We start from the raw sequence: 19,971 nt of genomic DNA on the forward strand, positions 1-19,971 counted from the left end.
ATTAATTTAAGACAGCCAAGCCCGATAGCCCTCCCTGCATTTATATTTTACAGCGCGCTAAATGCCACACAAATGCCCTGAAATTCCGTTGCTTACAGAAAGGAATCTGGTTGCAAATTGGTCCCTCTAAATTACAGCTAGTTAAGCATCTTAATCACTATGGTGAGATGCGTTGCATTCTAGTCATATTGTGGCAATTATCCATCCATCTATAAATCACCATATGCAACTTGTATGCAAATTTGCATCTTGGTGGGGGATTGATGCATTTTCCTCTGTGGGGTGAAACATAAGCAGGCAGCCTGTTCTTCTCTCAAGGACAGGAAATAGTTGTCAGATGGCTTGAAGTCCAAAGAGAAGAGGAGGAGGCTATTCTTTGAGATTTTGCAATAGTCTCCTATCAAAGCAACAAGCAATGTTTGTTTCTGCTGAATGGCTCCAAGGTCCTTCAGATAATTTGTATCTGTGAAGTATCTTTTCAAAAAGGCCATGGCATGGAGACATCTCAACCCCTTTCATTTAGACCCCAAGTAGCCAAGAGGGTTCAAATGCTTTCCCATGGCAGTCAGTAGTCTCACCCAAGGCTCAGACTTCCAGACGTCAGAACAGCTGAGCAACAGCCCATCATCGTACTATAACCTGTAGCAGTTCTCATTACGCCACAGCGGCAAGCCCAAGGCTAGGCAGCTGGTTCAATTGCAAGAAGTTAAACACTTTAAAACAAAAACAAAACATGCTTAACAATGCCCGGTTAACATTTTCGTTAAAAATGGATTGGAAACTGTGGAGGGGGCAACACTTTCCTCCCCCTACCATTTCCCCACTGGAAATAGATCCTTGGGGAGGGAAAGAGCAGCTGAGAGGCATTTGTGGTGGTAAAACAGCTTTGGGGTGAAGGGGTTAACCCCCTCTCCCTGCAGTTGGAATCATGCTGTTTTGGGTTTGATGGGCACGCTGTTTAAAAAGCAGGCTTAAGGTAACATGTAGTTTGATCCTAGCACAGGTCTGCCATGGCACTGCAGTAGATGAGTCAGAATTATCAGCAGGGTTATTTAATACCACTCTGTGTCTTTCATTATATGGACAAGCCATTAACAGTATCCACCCCCCACCCCCACCCCCCAGTTATAAATTATCCGCTAGTAACAAGCAAACGTATCTGATAGTAAGGCATGGCTGAATTTTCGGCTTCCCAAAGGCTCTCTGCGCTTTGTTGTTCATAGGTTTTCAGACTTTCTCCTTGTGATACCTTTCTAGCAATTTTCCTGCTCTTCTTTGAGAAATTCCCGCGGTGGCTTTTACTACCCTGCTTGCAACCAGCTTGTCCCCATTGGTGTTTTGTTTTTTTCTTTTATCAGTGAGGGGAACTGAGGCAGGGCTTCCCCTCAAAGGTGCTAAGGGTCTTTCCCCTCTCCATTTGTTGAAGGTCAATGTTCTCGTAACATTTACAAAAGGCAACAATCTGGAGTCACTCCCGTTTGATTTACTTTTAATTCTTGCTGGCGTAGACAAAATCAAGGAGCTCTTTTCATTGAAAGATTCTTGTTTGATTCTTATTTTGCTGAATGAAAAGGAGTGTCAGTGGCAAAGCATACTACCCCAGGGTAAAAATTTGCCATCTTTCATCTCAGTAGTAGTAGCAGCAGCAGCAACTGCCTGTGCGCTGGTTCCTACAATACTTGTTTGTACACAAGTGTGAATACCCAGGGACAAAACCCACATGTGACTTGGTCAAATCTGAGAATGAAAGAAGTCCTGGGGGAGCGGTCGCAAGTCGCCTGAGATAGATGCCCAGAGGCGCAAGTCTGCCCAGATTATTGGCCCTCCGCAACCAGTTAAACATAGGAATGTAGGAATCTTCCTCACCTAGTCAGACCCGTGTTCCATCTAGTTCAGAATTGTCTACACTGACTGGCAGCACCTCCCCAGGGTTTCAGGCAGGAATCTCTCCCAGCCCTGCCTGGGATTAAACCTAGGACTTTCTCCTTGCAAGGCAGGTGCTCTGCTACTATGGTGCTATGGCCCTTCCCCATAAACGACCGGACCTCAACAGGAAAAGATGCTGCCGGCATGGGACAGCTCCTACACATACACTTAGGTGTAGCTGCTCCTGTGCATCCCCCTCCATGGATCCACCCGTACACTTCTGTGTGGGGTTGCCCAAAGCAGACCAAATGTAGGGGAAACCTGTGTTTGGAAAGCCCTTGGGTTGAGAAATCAGTGTCCAAGCAGGTGTTACCTACATTAAAAAAAAGAAACTAAAATGAATAGTAATGCTTTGGAGCCCATCCCTTAAATCGTTCTCCTCTTTGTTCCAGGATAAAATTGGGAAGAAGGCAGCCGGTTATAAATGCTATTTCTGCCTTGTGGATCAAACTGGTTGTGCAGACATGCTTTTGGACTTTTTTTGACAAATCAAAAGGTGGAGTGGAGAGAACACACGGTCGGCTCCAGAGGTGCACTCAACATGCGCCCCGTGAGTTATGTTTTGTGCAAGGTTGGGGGAGGCACAGGGGAGCCCTTGTGTCTTTTGCACTGGAGATGCAACCCAGCGGCTTTTCTTGCCGAGGCAGCCCCCTAATCTTCACTGTCCTGGTTGCCAACAGCTCCCGACTCCCAGCGCTGGATTAAGGCACTCCTCTGTCGGCGGAGGATTCGAGGGCTTCTCTCCGGCTGTGGGGTTAAATGAGGGGAGAGAGAAAGTGGGGAAAGTGAGCAAGAGTCCCTGGGAAGTGAGGAAACATGCAGGCAGAAGGCTGGGGCAGAGAGCTTTCTCTGCTTAGTGATAAAGGACTTGAGGCTCTGGGTGTGTGCGGCTGTTTCTGAACAGAAAAGACAGAATACCCAATTTCTCTGCAAAGAAACACTTGCTTCAGTAGGAAAAGCTTTGCCCCATGCCCTGCTGTTGGGCAGTTCCACGGAGCCCAATTATTACACTCAAGGACTTAGGGAGCAGGGCTCCGCACCTAAAATAATTCTTAATTCACCCACCCCATTCTTCTGCTGAAAATTAAAACTTCTTCCTGCATTTGGTGGTGATGGTTGCCCCTTTTAAAAAAGAAAGAAAAAGCACTAACAAATCACAATTAGCTAGCTAAATTTTAAGATGGAACAATACGTTGTGGTTTGTGCTAGGACGAATTTGCAAGCATGGATGCTGCAATCCTATGCATGCTTCCTTTGAAGTAAGTAGGGTTTACTCCCTACTACTTGAGTTTAGGATTGCAGCCTGACTGATGTCTAAAACATTTCAGTGCCTGATGCAGGAAATCCAAATGATATCAGGCCTCCTGTTTATGAAAACTGGAGTAAAAGCTGCTGTATTGGTTCCCTCCCCCCGCCCCCCAAAAAAATCTGAGAAGCAGGCAAGGTTGCCTAGACAGGAGGAATGCACCTCCTTTGGGCTGGATGGGGCTCCTGGAAGCTGCTCCAAGGACCCATTTCTCTCCCCTGCTGGAAATCTTGGCAGATTCTTTCTGCACAGGGCCTTCCTTTCCAGTTGGCTTAGTGGCGCGGTGCGCCAAGGCACCTCCCCATCAGGGGCGCTGGGCTGGGGCACCCAGCAGCCCTGCGCGCTGCTCATGTTCGAGGCGGTGAGTGAGGCGCTGCTGCTGAAGCAGCCTAGCTCTGCCGCTGCCCCTCCTCCATCGCACTTGCATGGGGCGGTCGACTGTATCCTCCGCCGTGCGCTGTTCCCGCCACGTCCCCTCGCAACAGCAGGCTTGCGGGGGGGGGGACAGCAGGAGCAGCGCCCAAAAGGGCTCCTTTCGGTGCGCAGTTCCCACCACGTCCCCTGCAACAGCAGGCTTGCTAGCCGCCGTTCCAACAGCACCTACCGGTAGCAAGCCCGCCTGCAGGCAAAGCAGGTGGAGTGCTGAGCTGGGGATGGGGATGTCACCTGAGAAGTGATTTTCATGCCCCCTCCCCTCCTGTGAGTGTGGAAGGGGTCTCGCTGGCACTGTGCAGAAGGCCCCCTCGGGCCTTAAGGTTTCAGAAACAAAACAGCCTGGCTTTTACCATATCAAGAAGCAGGCAAAAGATACAAAGTTTTCCTGCCTCCTGTGCTGCCAGCATTTTGCAGCCATGTGAAATGAGGAACGGCCGGCTCAGCGCTGCTATGCTCAACGGGCTTGCCAACCCCTATTTATCAGCAGCAAAGGAAACAAAATTTTAATGCATTACAATGAACCTATTGAAGTGTGTGCTTGTCTTGTGTGTGTTTTATGAAAGTGAGATAGGCAAAGGAAAGATAACCAATACTCGTTTCCACTGGATTATTTGTGTGCGTGTGCCATTAAAGCACAACACAAATCGAGGGGACCTGGCCAATGGAGCACAACCGCCCCCCCCCAAGCTTTTCTCTGCAAGCCTAATTGAAAAAAGGAAGGAGTTGTGCTTTTGCAGTTCCTGGAGGTTCATCCACACTTCCCTTCATCTCCTCACTTTCTGCCAGGGAAATCCATAATCCAGTGGTGAATTGGAACAGGATGGGGGGGGCAGAACAGAGTGAGTTGTGACGCAATTGGTCAGTTAGTTTTTTTATTTATTTACTTGATTTAGGGGGGCAGCTGCTCCGCCCGCCTATGCACATTACTGACTTAAAACACAGCAAGGTCATTCTTTTCCTCAATTCAGATCGAAGCTGGTTTGTGGGGGGGGGCGGGACACATCAAAATGCAGTATTTCATAACAAACAGCAGGATAGATATAGCTTGTGGCTAATGTTGTGTGTACACAGATTCTCAAATGAGCGTAAGAGTGCACTTGATGCAGAATAAACAGAAAAGTGTGTACACAGCCATAGCTAACATACGGTATTGTCTAGTTTGGCTCTTAGTTCAATGGAATTTGTTCCCAGTTCCATTTACTCTGCATCCAGGGCTTGAGAAGCAGCGTATACACATGTAAGTCAAAATCCATACCTGCCCTGTGTCTATCCTGTTGTTTCTTAGGAAACGTTGCATTTTGATGCGCTTTCTGCAAAACCAGCTTCAATCCCAATTGAGAAAAAGAACGACCTAGATACATTTTAAGCTGGTAATGTATTATGCAGCCTGAAGAGTGTGTATAAGATTGCAGTCCGGGTTACGGCAGTCACTAACCACAAGTTACTAGCAGCAAATAATGAACGAATAGGATTCTAGACCTTGCTGTTATGTAAAAATAACGTGTATAGTTTTGTCGACGAGCACCCACTACGCAGACAAGTGTCTCCTTGAAGGAATTTGCTGTTGAAATGTTAACAGCAAAAGAGACAAAAACAAAAAACAAAAGGGTGAGGGGTATCCCACAGTGGGGTGTGTGTGTGTGTGTGTGTGTGTGAGAGAGAGAGAGAGAGAGAGATAATAGCACATGGTTTGCATACTGAAAGTTTAGCTCCTCCACTCCAGGGCTGAGTGAGGCTTTGGTCTAAAACTCTGGAGAGTCACAGCCAGTTAGTCTGTAGGCACTACTGAGCAGTCACAGTGTGACTTCATATAAGAGAGCGTCCTCTGTTCCTAACAGAAAGAGGAGCTAAGGGCAATAAGGAATGGTGAGTGTAGCAGGTGAGACCCTAAAGTAGGATCTTTTAGTTTTATCTGAGGTTATAAATTCCATTCCAATCCTTTTATTCATCAATATTCTCCTGTGTCTTTTAGCCACATGGGTTTCTTGTAAACAAATTATATCTAGATTCTCTTTTAATATTACATGTTCAATTCTATTCCTTTTTGTTTTATTATTTAGTCCATCTACATTCCAGTTTGACATCCTCAAATCAGCCATGTTTAATTTATTTATTAAAGTCTTGTCTTTTCTTTTTTACCCTTTTTCTTTTTCTTTTTATTCCCTTCCTCTTCTTCTGTGCTATTATCTGCTATTTTTTGCTCCTGCCCTCCTACTCCTCCCTCAGGTAATGATTCAACTTCTCCTAGTTCTTTGTCATATCTCCTCCAGAATTTATCAGCTTCTACTGGGTCTCTAAATCTAAACTTTTCCTTTTTATATGTAAAGGAGATTCCTTCTGGAAACTCCCATCTGTACCTTACGTCATTTTTCTTAGAGCATCAGTTAGCAGGTGAGACCCTAAACTAGGATCTTCTAAACAAGTGTTGTTGTTGTTGTTGTTGTTGTTGTTGTTGTTGTTGTTGTTGTTGTTGACTTTTAAAGTTAATCACAGGTCTTGTGTTGGCCTTTCAGGAGAAATGCATTGTGTTAATGTATGTGGGATAGAATTCTGTCTGTTGATGGAAACTTGCTAACATGTATAGGACAAGATATAACGAGTGTTGGAAATGTAAAAAAAAGGAAGGTATCTTCTACCATATGTGGTGGACTTGTAAAGAGGTAAAGGCTCTCTGAGTTAAAGAAAATGTTTAAAAACACTTTTGTTAAAAAACCAGAAGCCTTTTTACTGGGTATAGTAGGTGAAGAGATTAAAAAAAAAAGGACAAAAGACTGTTCATGTATGCAACAACAGCGGCAAGAACCCTTTTAGCCCAAAAATGGAAACAACAAGAAGTACCAACGATAGAAGAGTGGCAGATGAAAATGATGGACTTTGCGGAACTGGCGAAGAAAAATCTGAAACAAGTGCGATCAAGTGTTCCAAAAGGCCTGGAGTAAATTTATACAATACTAGCTGGCCCTGCCACGCGTTGCAGTGGCTAATCCCTGTGACTGCCCCCACCCTGTCCCAACCATGACCTATTCTGTTCCTCCTCCCCCCCCCCCGGCTCATCCCTGTGAATCCCCCAACTCCCTCTTCCCCCCACCCCCCATCCAGGCGAGTCAGTACCTCCATTCGGCCTAGTCTGTAAAGGCCTAGTCTGTATAGGCCTGTAAAGTCTGTAAAGGCCTGTTTTCAGTTGGTTGCTGTGGAATGTTGTGATGTCACCGATTGTCTGCAGCCAATGGAGACGCTACTTCTCCATTCTATTTCCCAGCATGCACTTTTATCTGTTTGGTGTGTTCTGAAAAACGGGTTTTATGTTGCACAGGTGTGACATCTGTTTTAGCAAACTTTATAAGAACCTTCGGACATTCGCTTGGGATGTTGTGTCAAAATTTGAACGCTATTGGTGAAGCAGTTTCAGATAAAAGTGGATAATAACCCACATGCCCTTTTTACATTTTTATATACTGTATATAGATTTGAAAGATCATTGTAAGCAATTAACAACACTAGTAGGGTTATTTGAAGACTTGTAATGAGAAATTTCTTACCTTTCTACAGTCATACCTCGGGTTGAGTACGCTGTGGGTTGCGTATTTTCAGGTTGTGTACTCGGCTATTGCCGCTCAGGTTGAGTACTCAGGTTGAGTACTTTTTGGGGTGCAAACGGCACCCTGGAACGGATTGAGTACTCAACCTGAGGTACCACTGTATATTTATTTAAATACTTAAGAATTTAATGCGTTCTGAACACACATTTGTAAGTTGAAAAAAATTGTAAGTCGAATCCCATAGGAATGCATTGGGAGAAAAAAATTGTAAGTAGAAGCAACCCTATCTAAAAATTCGTAAGTAGAAAAAATCCTATCTAAACCTCATCCAAGATGGCGGACGGAGCTCCATTCGTAAGTAGAAACATTTGTAAGTAGAGTTATTCGTAAGTAGAGGTACCACTGTATTTTTTAGGGGGGGAAACCTAGTATTATACACAGAAAAATACGGTATATTAGCACTGGAAAATATATAAAATGCTGTGTAAAAAGGTTAGTTTTGAAAGCCAAGAGGTGGGAGGGAAGGAAGTTGACAGGCTCTAAAGAGCCAAAGAAGTAAAGTGGATAATAACGATGTGATTATATATGTTTAAATGGAAAATTAATTTAATTTTTTTTAAAATATATATATATCTGTTGGATGGCTGGGTTTCATTCACAGGTTGGAGAGCAACTGTGGATCCAGGCAGGTCAGCAGTTGTGTGGCCATTGTTATAATAAGGCCGTCCATTTGAACATGGATTGCATGTTTGCAATCATGATGTGAACTAATATCAGACCAATATATGCCTGCTAGTCCCTTGAGGCATATTTGGTAGTTCCTGCTTACGCTTCAAGTGAGATTTAGAGTTGTGCATCGCAGGGTATTTTTACTCCAACTCCTTCCTTGTAAGATGGCAGCTCTCTACCACAGGTGTCTCGTGTGATAAGGGCAGTGCTCCTCCCCTGTGTTTGTTACCTGATGGAGGCCATTCACCTGAGAGGTCTCCGGAGGGCTCGGAGGGGGCCAGGTGACATCCAGCTTCTTGCAGGAAGGTCTCTCTGAGAAGGAGACAAAGGACAGGTCTCAACGGTGACACAGGGCTAACGGTCAGTAATAAGAGTGCTTCTGGCCAAATGCATTTCCCAAAGTGCAATTCTCTCAACAGGGACTGACCCACCCACACCTATGGCCTTAGGGAAGGGCTTTCCATTTAGGCCCTGAAGATGGGGAACTGGAGAGAGAGAGAACCTTCTTTCCACATCCCTGTCAGGAAAACCACTTCCGCATCACACGGAGGTGGTGTTGTGGGCATGGCCTGACCGGATTCTCGCGATGGGGGCTGAGAGCTCAGCCCCCTTTGCGGGATGGGTGTTCCTGCCTCCGTCATACCCAGCCGACCAATATGGTCAGCCAGGAGGCGGGGCTTGACCTCTTTTTAAATTAAGCCTCTTTGCCCTGGCATCCAGCGAACGAACGGATCACCCACCCTTTAGGCTAGGCAGGTTAGGCCGACGCTGCTATGGACTGTGGTTGGTCGCCTTGGTTGGCTGGGGGGCCTGGTAGGACTTTTTCCACTTGGACTAGCCAAACTGGTTTTTTCGCCTACCTCATAGCAATTCGTCACAACTTGGTTTGGCGGTTAGGCATTGGAAATTTGCATAAATAAAGAAGGGGGGCAGATTGTGTCATCCTCTGCCCGAAATTGGAGATTTAATCCCGTTAAAGGGGTTCTGGGGGCGGTAGCTTTGTCCTGGGCCTACGGAGGTCAGGGCCTGATGGCACCCCCCAACGGTGGCCACAGGAGGTGTCTCAGTAGATACATATCACTGGGCTCCTTTCTGGTGGTTAATTTCTCCCAGACTGTAACACGTGTTACAGTCGGATATAGCCGGTTAGGGTCCAATGCCTAAACCAATACCGCTCAACATTCGCAACCAATAAAGTTGTGGCCTTTTTGCCCACTTAAATTTAATTCACTGTGTCTTGCGTCTTATTTCCTGGGGAGGGAGGGACATTGCCACACAAAGCAGTTTCTCCCAGTTTCCGTTTTATAACCTTTGTGTCCCTCTGGTAACATTTCCTTGTCCCTGGTTACACCTGCTGATGCCAGGGAGGTTTCCCTTTCAGTCTTGCCTCTGTTAAAATTCAACCATCCTTGTGTTTGCTACAGCAGCCTAGGAAAACTATTACCGCCCACTGGGTACACATTCCGGTTCTGCTGGGTGCCAGGTTCTCATGGTGCAGCTGGGACCCTAATTTGTTTATTTAATCCATCCATATCATTCTGTTTCCTCCCAAGGAGCTCAAGGCAGAGTGCATACCAACAAACACCACCCCATTTCTCTTTCTCCTGGAGCTCCTCTCTCTGCAACAGCCCCCCTGCCCTGCGCAAAGAAAATCTTGGGTGGGGAACCCAGAGGACGCAGGGAGAGGAGAGGGAGCAGCAGTTCTGCTGTGCAAACAGAAGTCCTTGGGCAAATAGAATGACACAGTAGGATACAGTGACTGGCCTAGGGTCACCCCAGCTGAGCAGGGATTCGAACTGACTCATAGTCCAATGCTCTGATCATTAAGGTGAAAAGCTAAAAGGTAAAACACCCCTGGGCGGTTAAGTCCAGTCAAAGGCAGCTATGGGGTTGCGGCACTCATCTCTCTTTCAGGCCGAGGGAGCCGGCATTTGTCCACAGACAGCTTTTCAGGTCATGTGCCCAGCATGACTAAGCTGCTTCTGGCGCAACGGGACACTGTGACGGAAACCAGAGCACACGGAAACACCGTTTACCTTCCCGCCGGAGTGGTACCTATTTATCTACTTGCACTGGCGTGGTTTCGAACTGCTAGGTTGGCAGGAGCTGGGACAGAGCAATGGGAGCTCACCCCGTTGTGCGGATTCGAACCGCCAACCTTCTGATCAGCAAGCCCAAGAGGCTCAGTGGTTTACACCACAGCGCCACCCACATCCCTCATTACAACACATTGGCTCAGGTGCTAAGCTAACAAGGAGGCAAGGAAATGGCTAAAACAAAATTAAAAAATCCTTCCAGTAGCACCTTAGAGACCAACTAAGTTTGAGCTTTCGTGTGCATGCACACTTCTTCAGATAACTTCTGTAGGTCAGCTACAGCTCACACCACAAGCCTTTAGCCAAGTGTCTCCTAACCCAAAAAGGCAGAAAGGGTCCGACTTATTTGGGGCCTTGGTGCAGAGGCTCCAGATAGTGTACCCTCCATGGCAATAAACATGTCACAGTAAATAATAATAAGAATAAGAACAACAACAACAACAACAACAACAACAACAATTTATTTATAGCCCACCCACCTGGCTGGGTTTCCCCAGCCACTCTGGGCGGCTCCCAACAGAACATAAAACAGAATGAAATTTCAAACATTAAAAACTTCCCTAAACAGGGCTGCCTTCAGATGTCTTCTAATTGAGTACTTGACAATGTTTTGTCCTTGAATGGTGCCAGAAAAATCTGCTTCTTCAGGCAGGCTACCTTAGCAGAAGAACTTGCCCTTCCAGGAAGGTTCTTACGGTATATTCAAACACTGGGTGGCCTGGGCATGCAGATATGAAGAATGACACTGGACCACTTTCTCTACCAGCCCTGTCCCACCCCATTGCCCTGCAAATGTTTTGGACTGCAACTCCCTTATGGATGGGCTTGATGAGAGTTGAAGTCCAAAGCATTTGGAGGGTGCCAGGTTGGAGAAAGATGCCCCTTAGGGAGAGAAATGTGTGCAAAGGCAAGTGGGAAATATGGTCCAAAATCCAGGCGCAGAGTTCTGTGACACCTACGTCCCTGCCCGTGATGACAACAGAGCACACGCTCAGTCTCTTTTTCTCTTCATTCAAGAACAGGTTGTGTCAGGCCTTAAGCAGCCTGAGTAGCCTAGTCGGACGTGAGAAACTGGGCGTCCTATGAGACCGAAAGATTCATACACTGCTTTCTGTGTATTTCTGAGGCCCTTCTGTATGTCTCCCCTACCCCAGAGGTTTGGAGGGTGTCAACAAGAGAATGGATGGACCTTTTCTGAGGTGGCTCCCCAATTGTGGAATGCTCTCCCCAGAGAGCCTCGCCTGGCGCCATCATTACATGTTTTTTAGATGCCAGGCAAAACCATTCCTCTTTACTCAAGCCTAAGGCTATTAAATAATCTATGCCCTGTTAAAATGTGGAGGAGAGGACCGGTCTTACTATTATTTTACTATTAGGCTGTCTGTCAGTCTGCTTTTTACTGTATTTTTCTTGTGTTTTTAATCACTGCAGTTTTGCAATGCTTTTCTAATGTTGTACACCGCCCTGAGATCTTTGGATAATGGGTGGTATATAAACTGAATAAATAAAAGTAAAAGTAAAAGTAAAAAATGAATTCATTTATTTTTTACTATCTGATTTGCTCACTTTATGAACCGGAGTACAAAGCAAAAAACTCAAGGTTACCCAGTGAGCTGATAGGGATTGATTGGAAAGTTCCAGCACTTCAGCTTGTAAATCACGGCAGAGGTCAGGGCTGTAAGAGCTCCCGGATTCAATGGAAATGCTAAATGTCGTGTTAGATGCCACGTTCCTTTGATTGTTGGGTCCTGCTGCTATGGAGCCAGGATGTGAGTCAGAAGGATCGTGCAGGTGTGATCTGAAAGGGTGGCGGTTCTCATGATCTTAATGATTTTGCAAGCAAGAATGCTGGACTAAGGCATTTTTTTGCCTGAGGTGGAGCTGCAAATGGTGACCCGCCCCCCCCCCCCAGTCAAGGTCTATGTGATATGGTGGAGGACAGGGAGGGGAGTCCAGTTATTTTGGCACCTGAGGCAGAAAACACCACAAGTGCCTCTCCTCCTCCCTAGCAGTAAAACTACAATAAAATTAAGTTCTGAAGAAGTGTGCATGCACACGAAAGCTCATACCAAAATAAAAACTTAGTTGGTCTTTAAGGTGCTACTGAAGGAATTTTTTTATTTTACTTCGATCCAGACCAACACGGCTACCTACCTGTTACAATAAAATTAAATAACCATTGCCCGCCTTTTCTTGATACTCAACATTAGTTGCCTGAGTCCGCTGCTTCACTCTGCCTAATGCTGGAGCTGGTCCTTGGAAGTGATATTTATTCCCTACGGCAGAGCTTTCCAAACTTTTCGTGTTGGCGACGCATTTTTTAGACATGTATCATTTCGCGACACAGTAATTCAGTTTTACTAGCAAACCGGAGCTTAAACTAACCCCTCTCCAGCCCTGGGAGGAGCGTGGGGCGTGTTCAAACGACACACCTGCACACTGCAGCCGACACACTAGCGTGTCGCAACACAGTTTGGAAAGCTCTGTCCTACAAAACAGGACTTTTGTGGGAGTTCTGTGGCAAGACATGTTACTAGAAAACCAAAAACACCAGCTTTAAAAAGCAAACAGCAAGTTTCTAGACCATATGTTTCACTCTAGAAATATTACTGCTCCAAGCAACAGCTTCTGTTGTTTCCTCAAGCCCTGCATTTGTCTGCACACAGCTTTCTTAGTTCACCTTTTGCCACCAGACAGGAAAAAGAAAACCCGCCTTGCTTGTGAAAACCGATGCCACACAATAAAGGAGCCAGTCTTTTAAGATCCCATACCATAGCATTCTTCTACAGAGCTACTCCTAAAACCACCGATCGTAAGAAGAACTCTGGTGGACTTCACCAAAGGTCCACCTAATCCAGGCATGTCAAACTTGTGGCCCTCCAGATGTTTTGGCCTACAACTCCCATGATCCCTAGCTAGCAGGACCAGTGGTTGGGGAAGATGGGAATTGTAGTCCAGAACATCTGGAGGGCCGCAAGTTTGACATGCCTGACCTAATCGAACCGCCTGGTTCTGACAGCGGCCAGCAAAGGTGCTTTTCTGAAGCCCACAAGCAGGGCATGAAAAGGCAGCCATCCTGCCGCTTGTCCCAGCAGCATGGTGCAGTGGTTAGAGCCTTTCAGCTCACTTGGCATCCTTGTGCCAGTCGCCGTCTCTCAGCCTCAGCTGCTTGTAAGGATAACATAGAATGGGGAGAACTCTGCCTTGGGCTCCTTGGCAGAACAATGAGATGCATATGCAGTAAATATGTAACTGAATACAAGAGTTGGTCCCTTTTATGTACTTACTGTACCAATACCATTATATATTTATTCATACGCTGCCTTTTCCCTTGACAGGGACTCAGGATAGCCAAGTAGGAATTCTATGTTAAGATTTGACTCTGAATACAATGCCAAATCTGAATGTAAGAATCCCACTTAGCTATCACAAGTATGTAAAAGTAACCAAGAGGCTTCCTCTAGCCCAGCGTTCTGTTTCCAACAATGACCAGTAAGATGCCTCTGGGAAGTCCAGCAAGGAGGCCATTACAGCAACAGCCCTTCCCTGTGGTCTGAAACCTTGCAACTGGTGTTCTGCAGTGCGCTGCCTCTGAAACTGGAGGCTCCATGTGTTTGCCTGTTTCATTTTAAGGCCAACTAATCCAATGGCTAGGGAGCCAGGTGGCGCTGTGGGCTAAACCACTGAGCCTAGGGCTTGCTGATCAGAAGGTCGGCGGTTCAAATCCCTGCGACGGGGTGAGCTCCCGTTGCTCGGTCCCAGCTCCTGCCAACCTAGCAGTTCGAAAGCAGGTCAAAATGCAAGTAGATAAATAGGAACCGCTACAGCGGGAAGGTAAACGGCGTTTCCGTGTGCTGCTCTGGTTTGCCAGAAGCGGCTTTGTCATGCTGGCCACATGACCTGGAAGCTATACGCCGGCTCCCTCGGCCAATAATGCGAGATGAGCGCGCAACCCCAGAGTTGGTCACGACTGGACCTAATGGTCAGGGGTCCCTTTACCTTTAATCCAATGGCTACGAATATATCTTATGGGAAACAAAGCCCATGAGTTAATTACGTGTTGTGCGAAGGAGCGCTTCCTTTTCCCAGTCCTGAACCAACGGCCCTTCAGCCCCAGCGGATGACCCCCCCCATTCTCCCCATTCTCCCTCTTCCCCCCCCACTTGCTCATCACACCTTGCTCCCTTACCTGGCTGGCTGGGGATCTCCTCATCCTGAGCTGAGGCCTCTGCTGCCTGGCAGGGCAACGCTGAGCCATACAGGTTGTGCCTTTGCCTCTGCAGCTCCCGCTCTCGTTCCTGAGCTTCTTGGACCTCCTGCTCCAGCAGAGACTGGGGACTTTTGGCACGCAAGCAGAAGAAGGGGTTGGCCGATGCAGGGGTTCTCTCGGGCAGCGGCCGTTGGGCTCGCAGCAGAGCGCCAGAGTCCACGATGACCATGTTGGCGGTGCTGTTGGCCTCCGCAAAGGAGAGCCCCCTCGCCCCTCTGGGGCTGCTGCACAGCATCTTCCTGGGGGCTGGAGGTTCCGGGCTGGGATGCTGTTCAAAAATCATCAACTTCTCCTGCATCTCTTGCGGGGTGCCGCGGTCATAGGCCCCCCTGACCTTCCCCAGCTGAACCAGGTCCTCTTCCCGTTGACATTCCCGCTGGATCTCCCTCTGCATTTGAACGCCGGCCCACTGGCGCTCCTTCTCCTTGGGCAGCATGGGGGGCCCCAGGTTCTGGTTCAGGATGGGCCTGATGCGCACCTCCACATACTCCTGGGTGCCCCAGGGGCTAGCCAGGCCCCTTTGCCGCCGCAGGTGCTCTTCCCGTTCCTGGTGGAGACGGATCTCTCGCTCGATTGGGGTCTCGGGGGCAGCGGGCAGGGCCTCCGTATGCTCCGTGGCATTTCCCGTCCAGTCCATGCCGCCAGTCCCAGGGGGCCTGCTGGGCGTGGATGTGGCACAGACTGGGTCTGCCGGGCTAACCAGGTCTTCGGTGCTGGCAGGGTCCCTGGCACCGAGGAGCGATTGGTCTCCAGGTTTCAGACTGGAAGTGGCGTGCTCCGAAACGGCAACTGGGCATGCGGTGCCGGCCAAATCTTGAGAGCCCGCTCTGTCCCTGGCCCCAAGTGGGTCTTCAGCGCTAGCTAGCACCATGGTACCAGCTTGGTCTTGGGGACCAGCTGGATTCCTTGTGCCAGTCGGGCTTTCCGAGCCAGGTGATTCTCCGGCTGGATCTTTGGCACCAGCTAGGTCCTTTGCACTCTCTGGTACGCAGGTGGCTTCCCCAGGCCCAGCGCGGCTGGGTGCCTCCTCCTCTCCCTTCTCAGATTCCAGCGCAGCCTTGGCTCCAGCCTCTCCCTGGGCTTGGCTGTCGTTGCCGGTTCCGCTCGATTCCTCAGCAGCCAGTCCTTCCCTCTCTTGCCTGCCACAGTCAGGAGCCAGGCCCCAGTGGGCAGGTCCAGAGGAGTCACCGGTTGCCCCAGGAGACTGCTTCGGCGCTGCCTGGAGGGGAGTGTCGCCATCTGCGCCTGCTGCCCTCTGCTGGCAATAGGTGCCAGCATCTGGCTGAGCGTCTACCAATGCCAGCGAAAGTCCAGCTGGGGTGCGTTCAGCGTCTTGGGCATCTTGCTTCTCCGTTGTTTGGGAGTGATCCACCGAGCCCTCCCCAAATAACTGCCAATTCAGGTTACCCGGATATTCCTCTGCAGCTTGGGACTGATCGTCCAGCTCCCTGGGCGTGCTTTCCTCCTTGCCAGCCTCTACAGTTTCCGAGCAGCCTGGTTTTATGTCTCGATCGACGCTGGCAGTGTCAAACGTCTCCTGGTGCTCAGCACAGAGAGCGGAGCTGGGGTGGTGGTTGGGAAAGACCAAACAGTCTCCCTCCCATGACTGCTTTGGGGAATTGGTCCCCGGAAGCGAGATGCTGGGAGTCTGGGAGGATGCAGCGCAATCAACTTGGCTGTCTCCCCTGCAGCAGACAAGTTCAGGTTCCTCTAGAGGTTCTGAAGCAGGATCCTGGCTGTGACTACCCACAATGCCACTCTCCTCCCATACGTCCAGTTGATTTGAGGTGCTGGCGAATTTCTGTTGCTCCGAAGAAACACCTGAGGTCTCCACACAATAAAGAAGAGGAGTTCCTTTTTCTTCTTGGCCATGTCCCAACTGTTTCAAGGAGTCAGTGGGCCCAGCTCCATTCTTCTCAAGGCAGTGATTCAGACTGGCCTCCTCCTCTTGCGCCAGCCGTTCCAAGGTCCCAGTAGGACACGGGGCACCCGGCATCTTGTCACAACACACAGATTGGCTGCCCTGTCCCCCTTGGGCCAACAGGCTTGCGGCATCCTCAGAATTCAGTTGCGGGGAGGGACTTGCGGTCTTGTCCTGTTTAGCGGAATAGCCGTCATCCTGCCCTTGGCCTGGTGACTTTGAGGCCTCTGCCATTTCAGTCCCCTCTGGAGGCTTGACTGGAGATGGCGGCCCCCTCTCAACATGTTTGCCCTCCTGTCCTGAGGTGGACGGTTCCTGCAGCGCATTGTCCTTGGCAAGGGAACCAGCAGCAACATCGAGCGAGGGGGCCAAGGAGTCGTCGGGTGGGGTGGCTATGGGAACATTCCCAGCCATAGTCCCACTTTCCACCATGTCCCCGAATACATCCACCCCGGAGTTCTCCTGTTCTCTGAGGCACAACCCAGCAGCTGGGGGAGGCAGTGGGAGAGTTTCGGTGCTCATCCAGGGCAGTGTGTGGCTCTTTTTTGTGTAAAAAACAAAACAAAACAGAAACCTTGAACAAAAGCATTCATCTCTTTTGTGCTGTTTCCCACTACACCCATGGCCTGATCTCAAGAAACAATGAGGTGATGGCTCCCCCTCCTGGCAATGAAGTCAAAGGGTGCCAAGGGGCACCGGAGTTGGGTTTCTATGCAGCTTCCTTACCTCCTCTTCCTCCTCCTCCTCCTCCTCCTCCTCCTCCTCCTCCTCCTCCTCCTCCTCCTCCTCCTCCTCCCCTGCTGAGCTAACCCATGGGTAGGCTACCTAAGGCCCGGGGGCCAGATCTGGCTCAATCGCCTTCTCAATCCGGCCCGCAGCCGGTCCGGGAATCAGCATGTTTTTACATGAGTAGAATGTGTCCTTTTATTTAAAATGCATTATTTGGGTGGCATAGGAATCCGTTCATTAGTATTTTTCAAAATAAAGTCCACCCCCCCCCACAAGGTCTGAGGGACAGTGGACCGACCCCCTGCTGAAAAAGTTTGCTGACCCCTGTGCTAACCCCTGAGCCAGTGGAGAAGGCGACTAGGGTGCTGCCCAATTAAGGCAAACTGGGTGGGCAGGAGTGTAGGGCCAAAGATTTCCTGCAGTCTTCTATGCTCCTTCCCTCACATGCCATGTTTTTAGGCACAAGTCCAGGATTTCCAGATCCATGTCCAAGCGGGGAAACCCACGTCCGACCACTGAATTTGAGCAAATGGCAGCCGGGTCCCCCAAGGATTGCCATTTGCTCTGATTCAGGGGTAAAATGCAAAGGTTTCCCAGTGAAAATGCCAGGATGAAATAAACCTGCTCGGACACGAATCTGAAAATCCTGGCTGGAGGGGGAAAAAAGCCCTCCTGCTTTTTATATAGGTGAGTGCTTCTGGTAGCAGGGAATTCGATTCCTTCTCCATCAACAGGTGGCAGGAATAAGTACCTCTTCCAATAGACAAAAATTGGGAGCCCAGTACACAAAAAGTGCAGAGGCAGCTGAAATACAGCTATGAAGGATATTAACATGCAGCTTCTGTGCTGGTCAAGAACCGTAATAAATCAATCAATCAAAACATGCAGCTTCCAGAGATCTTCCCCAACCCTTCCCCTGCTGTTTTGGGATGGATATTATATGAACAAGAAGGATCACTCTCTGAAATGCTTTGTACAACAATCTGCCTTGGGGGGGGGAGTGCATTCATGAAAAGCAAAGCGGGAGCTATATTCCAAGAACATTAAAGGGCATGGGATTTATTTATCCCACCCCTGTGAAGGAACAAATTATCTCAGTCCAACAATGACCAGGGCAGTTTGGATCTTGTCCAAGGGCCGTGTCTCCCCTGATTCAAAGATGTTTATTCGGCTTTATGCCCATCATAAAACACAACACAACAAAACAAATCAGCGGACTCGTACAAGCCACAAATAATATAACACAATTCACAGCTCACAAGGACAAATATTAACAATTCAAAATGAAAAGTTTAAGATTATAATTAAAATTTTAGGCACTACGCTAAAATCAATATCTGATGTCATTATAGAAAATTCTCCCCTGGCTCAGAGAGGAGAGCCAGGCCGGGGCAGCCTTGGGGTCATGTTGGCCTCACAAATGACTGGCTGCAGAGCACTGAGACAGAGAGCTCAATCTTGGGACATTGCAGCCCTTGCTGCTCCAGAGTCTGACCATATGAGCCCCTAATAATCAGTCCCCACCCGCATCTCTTTCCACTCTCTTCTCATGACCCAGTGGATTAACTAATGGTTTACTGCCTGCCTAAGGATTGCCCTTTCCATTGACCTCTTCCAACCTGCAGAGTGATGCCCGCACCCTGTATCTCAGAGGCATAGGGATTCTCTTACCTGCCAACTGACACACACGCTCTCCGGATTCTGCCTGGCCGGAGTCCTGGACCCCTGGCAGTCTGTCCCAGCAGGAGGTGCTCTCCCTGGGCTTTATGCTCAGCCACTGAGCCAATTACACGCCCCAAGCTAATCTGCTGGGAGGACACAGCCCTGCCGCGGCACAATTGCAAAAAGAGTTGCCAAGAAAATGCACAGCCCTGGGGCCACTCCTCCCCAAAATATGCATGGTAAAAGCACAGGCCGTTGTGCAATGGCATTGAATATTAACCATGTGCAAGGGACATTCTGAGGAACAGAGAGATTCATGGAGGGATCTCAGCCTATTGGTGGCTAGTTACAGGTAGGTAGCCGTGTTGGTCTGAGTCGAAGCAAAATAAAAAAATTCCTTCAGTAGCACCTTAAAGACCAACTAAGTTTTTATTTTGGTATGAGCTTTTGTGTGCATGCACACTTCTTCAGATAACAGGTATCTGAAGAAGTGTGCATGCACACAAAAGCTCATACCAAAACAAAAACTTAGTTGGTCTTTAAGGTGCTACTGAAGGAATTTTTTTATTGGTGGCTATTAGCAAGGAAAGCTGAACACACCTTCACACACTGTAGCAGGATATCGCTTTTTTCTTTCCAGATGCTGTATTGACAGGGAAGGTTCATGCCCTGCTATGGGCTTTCGGAAGGCATCCATATGGCTACTGTTGGCACTTGCATGCCGAGCCAGGACCTTAACCTGATTCACCAAAGCAGCCCCTGTTTTTTTCTGTTCTTCCCTGCAATGGAATTCCTGCCCAGCTCTCTGTACTGCTGCATTCTGCATAGGTTATGGACCAGAGGAGAATCAAGCTTTCTTAACCATCAGAATTTCTGACCCGCTTCCTGTAGAGACTCCAGGGAAGTGGTGGTGGTGGTGGGGACATGGGAACTCCCTCGGGCAGGGTCTTCCTTTCACCAGGCTAGGAAACAACCCCCCCCCCCCGGGCCTCTGCTACAACATTATTGCCCCATACATTAATGGCAGGTGCAGGATTCCTGCTCCCTGCACAGAACATTCCTTGCATTTTTTTGTGTGTGGAAAAGCAGCATGCAAATAAACCAGGATCAGGAACACTAGGCCTTTTTAATACAGTACTTGTAAACCACATTTATCAACAAGCACTCCCAGAACTTGGTGGGCCTATCAAAGGTTTCTGGTTGGCCACTGTGTGAAAACAGAATGCCGGACTAAGGTAAGGGTAAAAAAGGTAAAGGACCCCTGGATGGTCAAGTCCAGTCAAAGGCAACTATGGGGTTGTGGCGCTCATCTCGCTTTCAGGTCGAGGGAGCCGGCGTTTGTCCACAGACAGCTTTCT

The 19,971-nt window shown here is 48.6% G+C and overlaps 1 protein-coding gene across 2 annotated transcripts; it reads right to left on the reverse strand.

Moving 5' to 3' along the window:
- Positions 1-1,472: 1,472 nt before the first annotated feature.
- On the reverse strand, positions 1,473-18,791 carry MISP3 (MISP family member 3). Of its 2 annotated transcripts, none has more exons than XM_035097105.2 (4): positions 18,623-18,791; positions 14,221-16,762; positions 8,183-8,247; positions 1,473-2,673 (listed from the first exon to the last, which is right to left on the reverse strand). In XM_035097105.2, exons 2-4 carry the CDS (start codon positions 16,742-16,744, stop codon positions 2,578-2,580), a joined length of 2,685 nt encoding a protein of 894 aa, XP_034952996.2. In that variant the 5' UTR covers positions 16,745-16,762; positions 18,623-18,791; the 3' UTR covers positions 1,473-2,577. The 2 variants fall into 2 exon arrangements, with proteins under 2 accessions (XP_034952996.2, XP_034952995.2); XM_035097104.2 differs by having other exon boundaries at positions 8,165-8,247.
- Positions 18,792-19,971: the final 1,180 nt, after the last annotated feature.

Source organism: Zootoca vivipara, chromosome 16 (assembly GCF_963506605.1).
Source record: "Zootoca vivipara chromosome 16, rZooViv1.1, whole genome shotgun sequence".
NCBI lineage: Eukaryota > Metazoa > Chordata > Lepidosauria > Squamata > Lacertidae > Zootoca > Zootoca vivipara.